Source organism: Glycine soja, chromosome 19 (assembly GCF_004193775.1).
Source record: "Glycine soja cultivar W05 chromosome 19, ASM419377v2, whole genome shotgun sequence".
Taxonomy (NCBI): domain Eukaryota; kingdom Viridiplantae; phylum Streptophyta; class Magnoliopsida; order Fabales; family Fabaceae; genus Glycine; species Glycine soja.
In genome coordinates, this window is record NC_041020.1 from 27,226,868 (window position 1) to 27,240,609 (window position 13,742).

The window sequence follows — 13,742 nt, forward strand, 5'->3', positions numbered from 1 at the left end:
TTTTCTTTTTCTCCTGCTATTTTGTTCTATACATTAAACCAATACTTTTTAATTAGTTAATCTTTTCAATGCATGCACCGATCCATTTTGACTGATTGATATTATCAACTTTGAGTTTAGAATTAAACAACAAACAACATATGAATAAGCACTAAAAATTTTGTTTTGTCATCCTTTGACTGCCAAACAACAAATAGGGAATTATTTTTCCTGTCTTTTCTGTTTATTGATATTAATATGCAATGTAGTACTATAAAATGGATTCTAATAGTAATTAGATAGAATATACACCTACAAGAATGCCTAATATGAAATCCATATTCCATTATTTTTCTACAATTATTAATAACTGATGTTCAAGAACTGATATAACCATATATAAATTAATCATAGTATGCAAAAATTGATACAATACTTCATCACTCTATGAATAACAGGATAACGTATTAGTTGGCTACCATGAGTTCTGTTAGACAACAACATAATTCTTCCTACTCTATATCATCATATGAAAATAACAGACATAGTGCAGCAAATTTCAAGATTGTTGTCGTGTCCCAAACCAAAACAATCCAAAACCTTTGCCATAACTTTTCTATTCTGATTTTTAAACATGCATTCCAACCCAATCCCACTTCACTTCTCAATCTTTAATTGCATAATACACTTTATAAAACCTGCTAACTTAACCATTACTATCAGTCTCGACATTAATTACAGAATACACTTCATGCAACCATACACTCATTGATTTTATTATGCTGTTGTCATTGTCCACATACTTAAAATATTATCTTTCATTACCATATTTTATCTTATTTTTTCCATGCTATCTAACTGCAGATTCAATATCCAATCAACAAAAAACCATTAATCATGCAGTTCACAACACCATTCCACAATGATAGGGTAATCTTATATGTCCACTCTTTGTTTTTTTTTTTTTTTTGTTCTTTCATTGTTACAGTTTCATTTTCTTTTGTTACTATGTCTTTTTTTAGAACATCATAGTGGTGCCTTCATTTTACCACCAACAATGGGCACCAGAATACCCTGACTTTGTCTATATCAGATATGATGGAACAACATACCAAATCAGACTAAGACAGCATCTCGACAAAATATACTTCGCTGACAGACTAAACCAATTCAGGAAAGATTTAGTGATTTATGAATCTGTCACCATTAACTTCTTGGCTTGTGACAACAAATCCATATTTGACCTTCATTTCTCTCTCTCACTAGAACACCAGACTTGTGGAAGACCATGGTGTGACACCCTCTACCCCACACATATATGTACTAATAATAAAAGAAATAATTAAAAAAAATTAAACTTAATTCAAGTTTTTAAAACATATTTAAATACAAGCCTTTCAAGAAGGTAGCAGGCTCACATTCACCTTTCTAACATCATCATAAAACTTTTCTAAATAAATAATAAATTCACTTCGGCTCAAACAAGGCCGTCTATAAAACCCTATACCCCAATGCCACATCCTATCAGAGCGTTGTGTCCCGACGTCCTTCAGCACATGGTTCCTTAAAGCAATTCACCTAGTCATCTGCTTCCCCGAACACAAAGTTCAAGATCATCACAGGATCCAAACACAAACAACACACGGGGAGTGAGTTATCACATTTCTAACTAATAGAGAAACAAAGCAACTAGATATACATATCATATAAACCAAATAAAACTTAGTTACACGTAATTCACGTAATTCCACCACTTTGTCATTCAAAGTTCACTTTTCAATCATCAATCACATTACACAAGAATCACACGCTCTGATCAAGACATAATAACACATCAATTTCATAATAAACAATTAGCAAGCGCATGAGACAGTTATGCTAAGACTCAAGTCTATATGCAATGTGGTACCATGTCAGTGAAAAACCACCCTGTGGCGCTTAGGAGTACATAACAAGACACACCATACAATGGGTTTGTCAGGTCACTCTCACTAAGTAAGATCATAGGGAGACCAGTCAGGGTCACGATGTTTTGCAAGAATGCTCCAACCATATGGGATCAGCATAGGCTTAAAGGAGCACTCAAACCCGGTGACCCCCAAGGCCTACACTCTGAAGAGTCCGTCAGGGCCTCTCCCTCCTGATTCAGGTCCAACCCCTAAAATCATTTTAGCACACAAACACTGCTCGTGAATTATACAATACACATGACCTCACACTCGTGTGTTAAACACGTACAACATATTGCGCTACAATTTAACACTGGTTCCTAAATAGGAAACCTACACTTTCTCTTTAACACTGGTTCCTAAATAGGAAACCTACACTTTCTCTTTAACACTGGTTCCTAAATAGGAAACCTACACTTTCTCTTTAACACTGCTCATTTACACTTTTCTCAAGATAACATGGTCGGGTTATTGTACAATTCACAGCTTACAACACAAATAATGTCACATCAAGAGTTAATCACATACTTATTTACAACCAAAACTCATTCACAATTTCACATCTCATAATGTCACAATCCACCATCACATGTTTTCACGTATCTCACAATTCAACACATGTTCTACTTTACACTTTTACTCAATCTCAATAACAATATTATAATCTCAAGGCAACATATTATTCCATAATTCATCACATATTTCATTTATAAACACTGCTCATCAATTATACAATACCACGACCTCACACTTATGTTTCAAACATGTTTAACACAATTGCGCTACAATTTAACACTGGTTCCTAACTAGGAACCTACACTTTCTCTTTAACACTGCGCATAAACATTGGTCAGGTTATTGTATAATTCATAGCTCACAATATAATTAATGTAACATCAAGTGTTAAACACATCCACTTATTCACAATCGAATATCATGTCCACACTTTAACATCACATCAACCATCTCATAACATTCCTAATGATATTCATAAGGTACAACACACACATGTTCATCAAATTTAACCATAATATTCTCAAACTCCAACACTTAATAATTTTTGGAATCATACTATAACACTCTACAATATTATTTACATAAATTATTAATATAAATAACTACCTCTATATATATAAGCTAGCATACATCATATTGAATCACAAATATCAAAGTAAGTTTTCAATGCACAAATTCTAAATAATTATATGAACACTTTGGTCAATTTCAATTATGATATTAATTTTTTATATAAAAACCTAATAAAAAGCAAGAAAAAGAGAAAATACAAAATCAATATCTCTCTCTAAATTTTTCCTTACTTTATTTCATCAATTCATATTAATTAGAAAAATGCTCGATTTATAGGGTTCACGCTCAACACAATAGCATATCAATTTCACAACAATTGGTCTGTCAAACATATAAAATTCACTATAATTATTATAAGGATAAAATGAAAATTGCAAAAACACCCCAAAATTCATTCCAATTGATATCTCTAAGGATCCCTACACATGTTCTCACTAATCCCCAATTGTGAATAACTCATCCCTTACCTCTGAGCGGACTCACGTGTCTTCAGCCAGCGATAACAGCATCTCTAGCAGTTCCCTGAGATTCCTTCAGTTATTCCTCCGACTGCTCCGATAGAATTCCCAAACGTTAGAGAGACGTAGAAGAGATTGAAACCTCCACTTGTACTGTCTTCATGTGATTCCTTTTTCTCCCTCCACGAATATTATCTCGCAAATCCCAACGGTGGAACTGTGAGCAGTTGAATTTCGAACAACATATCCAAATTTCTTGAAAATCCAACGGTTAACGAAACCGGGATCATAATTTTACCGAGACATTTTTGGGTTTCTGCGGGAAATTAAAAGGCTACAATGCGAATGGTTTTCCTATAAGCTCAGACATTATTTTGAAATTCACAACGGTGAGAATGCTTGGAATTGGGTTTTGAACCTGGTGTTTAAATTTCACGACGATCTAACGGTGAATAAGTCCGAGATCGTCGTTTTTCTGAGACAGGTTTAGTGAGCTGTGGGAAAAAGAAAGGGTTTTGAGAGGAGAAGGGGAAAAACGAAAATGAGGGGCAGAGGAGGCTGAGGAGTCAGTCTGAAAAACCTAGCATGTTGCTATTTATAGCTAGGGGCATTTACGACCTATTATTTACTCTATTTATTTATTTTTATTATTTTTACTAAAAAACTTTTTAAATTTATTTATGAAAAAAATGGGATGTTACACATGGCTCATCTTAAGAGAACATATTTGGACAATTAAAATCACCCAGTCAATGTTTGCTGCACCATCAAAAGTTGTTCTTTGTTCCTTATACAAATTGTTATTTATGTATAACACTTTTTTCGCATTACAGAGACTCCCAAACTATGTCATTACACATGTTAATGCCTACGGCCAACACATGATGATACTTAGAAAAATTGGACCTCCACTGCGTGGAATGTTCTCCTCCTTAACATTGGAATTGGCCACAGATACGTAGTACAACCATGGTATGAATTCCTTGCCAACAGTAATTTCTCTCACGGTGATGAAATCTCTTTTTATTACAGGCATGATAAAATATGAGAAATTATCATCCAGCACAGGAAAAATTGGGATGATAATGACACTGAATAAATTTAGAATGTTAAACTGCTACTTCACTTTATGATGGTCATGTTTATATTTTTATTTCTTAAAACAATTTATCTACTATGTAAATATATTATCAATCTTTAATCTATTTTAATTTACAGATTAGTTTTCATTTTTTCCTACTTTACAAATCAAATAAACATACATGCGAAAATTTTTACAAACAACCCGTGTGTACGCACGGGTCACAATCTAATTTTATTATAAAAGACAACCGATGCATGTACCAAATCTATTCATCATATGCAAAAATTTAAAGCACGGGTTATTTAACAAACATCTCAGCAACATAAAAATTCCTTCAATAGCTACATCACATATTATTCTAATTTCCTTCACTTGTTTTTATTTAAAATGTTAATGAAAAAGATTGGTATTCATGATCTCTATTCTCTTCTCCATTTAATCTTTAAATTCTTCTTCTCAACCATCAAATCAATCTTATAACTTCAACTGTCTTAATTATTTGACTTACTAATTGAATTAGTTGAGTTATTATTTTATTTAAATATTTTAATTATTTGAGTTATTATATTTAAATTATTTCACTTTCTTTACGTAACCAAATAAATTATTTCACATACCAACCTAACTCTATAGAAGGGGGGAAAATAGTAAAACACGTGCAAAAAAAATAATTCTATTTATCTTCATCCATCATGTCACTATTGCAAGTCTTCACAAGCCCTGCTGATTAACAATTAGAATTCATTTTCAGCATATTAACTTAAATGTTCTTCCATTACAAATATATAATTAATTAATGATTTTATCAGATTATTCACATATTATTTTGACGAAATATGATACAAAATTAAGCATTTTACTTTTTTACAATATAAAACATGCAAATTTAATCAAACATAATTTAAATTAATTCATCTACCCGCAAAAGGTGTAAGTCCAAATCTAGAATCACTTGTTATCAAAACCAGACTAATCATCAAATAAAAAGTAAAAATGTAGAGGTTTTGATGTTCAATTAGGATTGAACCGTTCTTTCATTCATACAAACGTCCATATGTTTATGATTAAAATAAAAATCATTTAATATAAAAATTTAAAAAAAAAAACATAAAAACCACTTTGATACACATAATGCCTGACAAAACCATCTAATTACTAGGAACAAGAAAAGCCTACAACACACATAATTTAAGTATTTAACAGAATTATTAGTGCTTTTTTAGGCAAAAATTTAAAAGTGAGACCAAAAGAAAGTTGGAAACACATACCCCCCCTCCAAAGAAAACAACAACAACAAAGACAAGAAAAAATGTTAATCACTAGAGTAATCATCATCACCCTCTTCATGATCAGCAACAACTTTCTCTATAAACCGTTTGCGGACTCCTTCAATAATAGCCTCATTTCCATTATGACCATCATTAAGTACAGGATCTGATTGGCACAACACTAATGCAACACCTGATATTCCAGAGAACATGCAAAGAATTCAATGTGTTAGATAACAAGGGAACAGGTTTAGAAAAGTATTACTATTACTACTACACAACTATGTAAGAAATTAAAAAGGTAAGAGAAGGATTGCCATGAGGGATGAACAAATCTAATCAAGGGGCACAAGTTCAGCTAGATAAGGGAAAAATTAACAATGTCTACACTGCTTCTGATCTTATATAATTTACCGGTAGACAATTAGACATGAAATAGTTACAAGTTTGATTAGCAGGGCAGCAATGACATGGTTACATGCTTTTCCATTTACATGTCAAGAGGTATGGAGTATAATATTGTATTGAGTATGTTTGGCTTACTTTTTCTTTTTTTTTTACTTGGAAGCTATTTTTAATTTTTAATTTAAAGCTAAAGATAAGAGCTTAAAAAAAGTAGTTGCTTGTTTACCTATTTTTTAACTTAAAAGTTTCTTTTAACATAAAACTTGGTTAAAAAAAATAAAAAATATAGTTATATTTAAAACTGATTATCTGATCCAATGAAAAGTACATTTGTTAATAAATAAAAAAGTGTAAAATTAATTTAACTTACATAAATATATTTTAAATTTTTAATGATATGATATTAAAAATATTGAAATACAAATATTAAAAAAAAATCATTTTAAAAAAAGTAAAAAAAAAAATTACAATAATGTTAATATTGAAAGAGTTTAATCAGGAAATAAGGAAATAGACATGTCTGTATCTCTAAATTGATCTTGATCACTAGTCATTGCCATATAAAGTTCTTTCATACAAGTACAAACAAAGAAAAGAAAAACTTAGGGTATGGTTGCTTCTCTTAGTTTTTTTATTTTAGAAACTGTTTTCTGAAACAATTCTACTAACCTATCAATCAATTTATCATCTAAAGTCTATTAAGTTTTGACACTTATTTTCCAAATTTCAAATCAACTGTTTTAAAAACTAAAAAACAGAAACAGACAGGAGATGTTTCTTTCCCTTATCACTTCTCAATGGCAAGCAGATGGAGAGAAAAGAACTAGCATGAATTAACATCAAATGCAGAGGAAACGCAGAGAAGGAACGTGCAAATGGAGTTCAGTGAGCTGTGTCGCAGACTCGCAGATAAGCACTTTCCATTCTCTGTCAAGACATTCTACGAAAATTTTCCCTTAGCTGTGTCACAAAATGTATTTATACCATTAGCTGCGTTGCAGATAAGTTCATACGATGAACACAGTGAATTTGACAGATATGAGCTGAGAAATGCTTGGGTGGACAGAACCCAAACAACAGTTTCCAGAAGACAACCGGAAAATGATAAAAAGAGAGAGACAAGATTGCTTTTATACATCAAACAAGTTTTTTCTATTTTTCAGTTTCTGAAAACTAAAAACAATTTTTGAAAATGGAAATCAAACACGCCATTAGAGACTCTATAAATCACTAATTTAGTATTTTTCATCTGTTTCATGCTCAAACAGTCTTACTTCCTTGATCTACAAGCCGTAGTAGAAAACAAGGAGCAATCTTGCCAACAAATCATTTTCCTCCCTCATTCTATATCCCTCACAACCCTCTGCAGGAACCTCCTTGCCTGCAACTTCACATGAAGCTTAAAGGTACGTTGGCAAAGCCAAATAAATCAAGTCTATGCATCCACTTATCCATCTTTTTCATGTTTTTCCTTTCTTTTGACTCCCTCACAAGCAATTATGTTCTCGATTTCCTCACCAAAAAGTAAAAACAATGCAGAGCATGAAGCATGACCTTTGTTGATAACCCTCACAAGGCATTAAGAAAGCTCTCCAAGTTCATTTAAGCAGTTGAAGACGCCACAAGGATGAGACCGAATAAGGAATTGGGCTATATAGCCAAAAGGAATTGTATGAATCCCTGCTTTTCATCATATCATACCCACCAATACTTGACACATCTTAAAAAATGTGAATTTCTATGTATAGAGAAGTTTTTGGAAACCAAATTCAGTACCTTCTTCCTTAGTCAAATAAATTGCTAAAGCTTCCACCAAGTAATTGAAGTGTTCTCTATTGGCGCAGAATGTATTACACAGAACCTTTCTTGGTTTCTAGTTATTAGTTAGTCATTCTACTCTATAAGAGCAATTAAACAAGATGTTCATAAAATATATCTACCATGATGATGATAAAAAAATGGCAAACTTCTCGCCATGAATTAATGAACTGTAATTTCTGTAAAGCCTAAAGAAAAAAAATGTCAAAGTATTTGGCTTGATACTCCGATTTATCATCCTATTCCCTCATGTATTCCTTTCTATAATGGTTATGTTCCTGGGACTTCATGTTCCTTCTCTATAGTGGTTATCATAAACCACTTATTCAAACCAAGGGCAATGACACCAAACAAGTCTGCAATGAACGGGGTGCAGAATGGAGTCCTAATGATACTGACATGGCTACCAAAAGCCAAGGATGGAGACTGATAGAGACAGGGAAAGAGCATAACAGACGACAAATATACAAAACGTGAAAGAGAAATACCATTAAAGAGCACAATAAAGATAGAGAACAGAGTGTAAAACCAATCAAGGACATGGGATAATATGATGCCAGTAAATTAAGTCAACCAACAGCATGAAAGAACATGGAAAACTCAGTACATTAGGTCTGAATCGCACTACAACGACAGAGCAGTGACGAGAGGGCTCCAACAACTAGGAGTTTATTTGCATAGCAGTGGGAGTCTCATGGTCGAGCAGTAGGTTTCTATAATTTAGAAAGAAATCTGAAAAATAGAGGGAGATGGGATTCAAACTAGAGTCTTGCCAATAAAAGCTCTGCATAAGTTGACCATAAGCTCCTCCAACAAGCTTTTTTTAATGATTTCTTAAAACATAAACTGCTTATATTGTTAAGAGCTTTTATATGAAGTGTTTGGCTCAACTTCTCTTCTCCTTTTAAGGAGAGGAAAAGTCACAAAAAAGTTAGACCAAACGCTCCTAAAAATATAATTATGTTGTCAAAATGTTATAGACCAAAACAAAATTTGACTAATTAGGTGGATCATTATCAGGATTACATTCGCAACGGAAATGTTTGATAGATATGTGTTTATTATATATATTTTTCTATCTTTCTTTGCTTGTACTGTTCTGTTTCTTCCTTGTAATACACTCTTCTCCTGTTGTACAGAGGGCTGCAGTCTGCCCCTGTCTTTTCATGTACTTGCTGACCTCTCATATAGAATTAGTCTCAGCTTAGTGAGATAGGCAAAAGCTTTTCCAAATATTATTGAGTTCCAAAGTCTGAAGTGGACAAACATCTTTCAACTAGTTCTAGTATGCCATAAAAAAAAGTATCACTTATGGTTAGAAACACTTCTGAAAGCTAGTCTCTTAATTCCATGAAGGAATTGTGTAAACAAATTTTATAATATTTACGATCAATATGCCTTTCATACAAAAATAAAGGTAAACAAAGTTTAACAAGTTGCAATAATCAAAGTAAGAGAACAAAAACAATGAAGCTTGCATTCTGAGACACAAATACCTTCAGGAGTGCATCTTCGCCCGAAACTATGCAAACCCACATAATTTCCTTTGACTGCTCCGTTGTTGTACACCAACAAAGTGGGAAGATTCCGATCCGGGTAGTTCGGTATGCAATCAGTAGATATTATCTTCACAAATTTTGTTGAAGGATATCTTACTGCCAATTCTTCAATGCTTTGCATCAACAACCCACATTCAGGAATCCTGTAACAAAAACACAAGAAACATCACCACAAGAAACATGACAATAAAACACTAAATAAATTATAGAACTTGGATGATAAAAAAAAAAGCTCCTTAATCATACCCTTCTTTGTATAGGATGACAACCACCCAAACATCAGATGGAGCTTGTGACACCTCCCGAACAAAATCAGATCCTGAAATGAGAATCACTGACCCAAACCTCAATACTTTTGCTGCCTCTTGCATCTCAGCCAGCCTCTTCTTCCTATCACAGAAAAATGATTCAATTAAGAACAAGTAGAATTAACACGCACACACACACCGAATTTTGCTTCCTCATAACGTCCACTTTTCAAGTAAATTCAGAATGAACCGCTCATCAACAAGAGGGAAAATACACTCTTAAGCATTAATTCGCTATAAAACATTAAATCCACAGCAATTCCCAACCAAAGTGTATTCAATAACATCGAAAAGAATGAACAAAAGGTTAAACAAATACACCCCTACAGTCCTACGCATGAATTTTCCTATAAAATCTCAAACCCACAACAATTCTCAATCAATTTGCATTCAACAACATACAAAATAAACAACCAAATACAAGTCTCAGACAAATATTCTCTACAAAACAACACAAAGAGCCCCACCAACAAATCCACGAAAAGATTCAAACTTTATCCATCCTCCACCCCCTTGGGCAAAAACAAAACCGACCCACTTAATAGAAACCCTTCAAATCCACGAAACACCCCATCATTCTTTGTGGGTGACAGAACAGGTAAAAAAAGGGGGGGGGGGCAAAAACCAGAACCTATATTCTTGGAGGAAGCGATCGTCGTCGAGGTCATCTTCGAGGTCTTCGAGTTCCTCCGAGGTTTTGGAATCAATCCATGTTTTGTCTTTGGGTTGATCATCAGAGGCATCAGGGGTGAAAGGTGGGGGCTTGAAAGCTGGTGCCTTCGGAGGCAAATTTCCGAGCTTTCTCTGAATATCATCCCATTGAGTAGAGGCTCCTTCTAAATCCTTGTACACGAAATGGTAATCGCCCATTCTTCTCTTTCTCGACGAATCTGGATTTGTTGTTGTGTTTAAAGTTTAACGTTTTACCATGGCCAATAAGAGTAAGGCTTGTATGGACTATGGAGTATGGACACAAACTTAACTAAAAGCGACCGTGTTAGAGACCACCAATAAAAAATTAAAATATATTATATCAATATATTGAACTAAATTTAAATAAAGAAATAATAAAGTTTACAAAGGAGTGAGGTGTGCGGTGCGGGCTACGATGATAACCTAATAGCAGAACACAGTGGGCAGAAATGGTGAGAGAAGGAAGAAGAAAGGGTCCAGTGGTTAAAAAACGAAAAATATAAAAAAAAATATAATTATATCTTCAATATTTGAGACTTGTCCGCACAGCCTGAGCAATGTTATTGTTTTTTTTTTAAAGTAAATTATATTCTATTTTTCTCAAATTATCCAATATTTTTTTTACATTATTTTTATTTTCTTTGTTAACTACGTTAACTCTCGTCAATTGAAATATGTAAACACATAAAATTAGTCTAACATCTTTGTTACACTCACATCATCTTTATTTTTCTCAAATTGAACCAGATACTTCTTCCTTCTTTTACATTACTTTTACCCCCATTTGTTAACCTCATTAACTAATGTCAATTGAAATATGTGAGCAGATGAAATTGTTTTAACATCTTTGTTAAATACTTAATAACAAATTAATAATTGATCATGTGAAAAGACAATAACAATTTTTCCTTCAATATTTGACTCTTTCTTCATTATTGCTAACACTTGAAGAAGATACAGTTCTTGATTGAGATATTATGTCAAACACCTAGCCATCAAAAATAAATATTTCAAAGAAAGGAGTTAAAAATACAAGAGCAAAACACTAAAATTTGAAGCAAATGATCATATTCAATCAATAGGCATTGTTGAAAACACGTCCAATAAAAAACGTAGCAACCAAACGACCCAACACGCACCAAAAAATTGAACTAAAAAATGAAGAAGGAAGGTTATTAACACATGTGTACCAACAAAGTAGGTTCACGTCCAACAGAAAACTGAGTTCACATCCAATTAGAGAAAAAAGAAAAAAAAAAGGAAGAGTGTTAAAATATTTTCAGGTTGAAAATGATGTCATGTCTTTTATAGAGTTAAGAGGAAAAAGATGAAGATATTTTGGACATAAATTTTCATTAAAAGTCGTGTGACCAGCATATGTCTACTTTTTGTTAAATTATTAAAAGGTGTTTAGGAGGGAGAGGTCTGGGTGTAATGTGAGCTAAACAATTAGGGGTTTTATTTGTAAGGTACAAAAAAGGAGGGGTGTCAAGTGCAATTTGAAAAAAAAACACACACACAAGGGATGCGAGTGTGAGGGAAAAAATGAGGGTATTTTAGACATAATTTTTTTATTGAAAGTCATGTGACCAACATGTGTCTACTTTCTGCTAAATTATTAAACAATATTTAGGAGCAAAGGGATTTGAATGTAATGTGAGCTAAACAATTAAGGAGTTTTTTGTATGATGCAAAAAAGGAGGGGTGTCAGGTGCAATTTGGGAAAACACAGAGGGTGCGAGTGTAATTTACTCTTTTTTTTACAATGGTTGCACAAGATAGGTATTTCTCTTCTAACACAAATTATTTCATTTTCAAATGTCAACTAGGATTCAAACCGTAGACCACTTGATTAAGAAATACAAGGCGTAGCACTTGTGTCAACTGTTGTTGATTATAGTTGTTGTTGTAGTTTTCTTTGTTTGTTGTTTTTGTTCATTTCCCCGTCATCAAAAAAATTGCATAAGCCTAATGATCTTTCGAAACCATTCAAAATTTGACATGTAACACTTAAATTTTTATAATGTTTGATTAAGTATTTTATTTAGATTGCAAGAGTAATTAAATTTAATTTAAGTGTCATAATGAATTAATTAATTATGAGGTGATGGTTTATTATGTTTATGTATATGTCATGTTGTATGTAGAGTTGGGCAAATGAGTTTGGGCCCGCGGGCCACCTCGAAATCCACAACCCACACTTAACTCACAGGTTAAACGGGTTTACCGACTGGCCCTTGTAAGTTGCAACTCATAATCTTTTACAAACAATAACAAGTGAGTTTCCATTGAAACCGATATTAGAAAATAAATTAATGAGTCTAAATTGGAAATATATATTCTTAGTAACTCTGAATTTGAATTGGGAATTTTGTTACCCATAAATATGAATATATGTTACTTATTTAGTTGTTACTAAATTGGAAATATATATGTTCAATTGATTTTAGCTTTGTATTCTAAAATATGGATTACTATGATGATTCCATAAATGATAGTGTTGATATGGTGGATGAAATAAACAATGAAGAAAATGAAGAGATACCAGATTGCCTAATGATAGAGCTTTGCGCAAGGGTTGTAAGAAAGATTAGCAGGGGGTGCAAATAAAACTGGAACTTTGAGTTTAATACGACACTTATATATTTGTAGGAAGACTGCAAAGACTTTCGAAGAAAGTGATGTTGGTAGGCTTGTTAATATAGCTCCATGTAGAGCTTGTAGGCCTTGAATCTTCTTCATCAATGGAGTCCTTTGCTTCTTGGAGATCAATGGAAGTGGAATGGAGAAGGAGGAAAGGTGATTGGAGATGCCACTTCAAGGAGAAGATGAGTCAATAACAAGCTCACCACCATAGGAAGTCATGAATAAGAGCTTGAAGGTAAGAGAAGCTGAATGGAGGGAGAGGGAGAGAGGGGAACAAAATTTTGAGAGAGAGAAGAGGGAGAATGAGATCTGAACTTTGAAGTCTAATTTCTCAAATGATCAAAGTTGCAAAATGCACACACAACACCTCTATTTATAAACTAAGTGTCACACAAAATTGGAGGGAAATTTGAATACACTTGAATTTGAATTTGAACTTGTGGAGCCAAATTTGGAGCCAAAATTTCACTAATTATGATTAGTGAA

At 33.0% G+C, this 13,742-nt stretch overlaps 1 protein-coding gene across 1 annotated transcript; it reads right to left on the minus strand.

Annotated features, from left to right (window-relative positions):
• Nucleotides 1-5,645: 5,645 nt before the first annotated feature.
• On the minus strand, nucleotides 5,646-11,071 carry LOC114397993 (viral IAP-associated factor homolog). Its single transcript, XM_028360095.1, has 4 exons — nucleotides 10,549-11,071; nucleotides 9,856-9,999; nucleotides 9,547-9,752; nucleotides 5,646-6,020 (listed from the first exon to the last, which is right to left on the minus strand). Exons 1-4 carry the CDS (start codon nucleotides 10,785-10,787, stop codon nucleotides 5,872-5,874), a joined length of 738 nt encoding a protein of 245 aa, XP_028215896.1. The 5' UTR covers nucleotides 10,788-11,071; the 3' UTR covers nucleotides 5,646-5,871.
• Nucleotides 11,072-13,742: the final 2,671 nt, after the last annotated feature.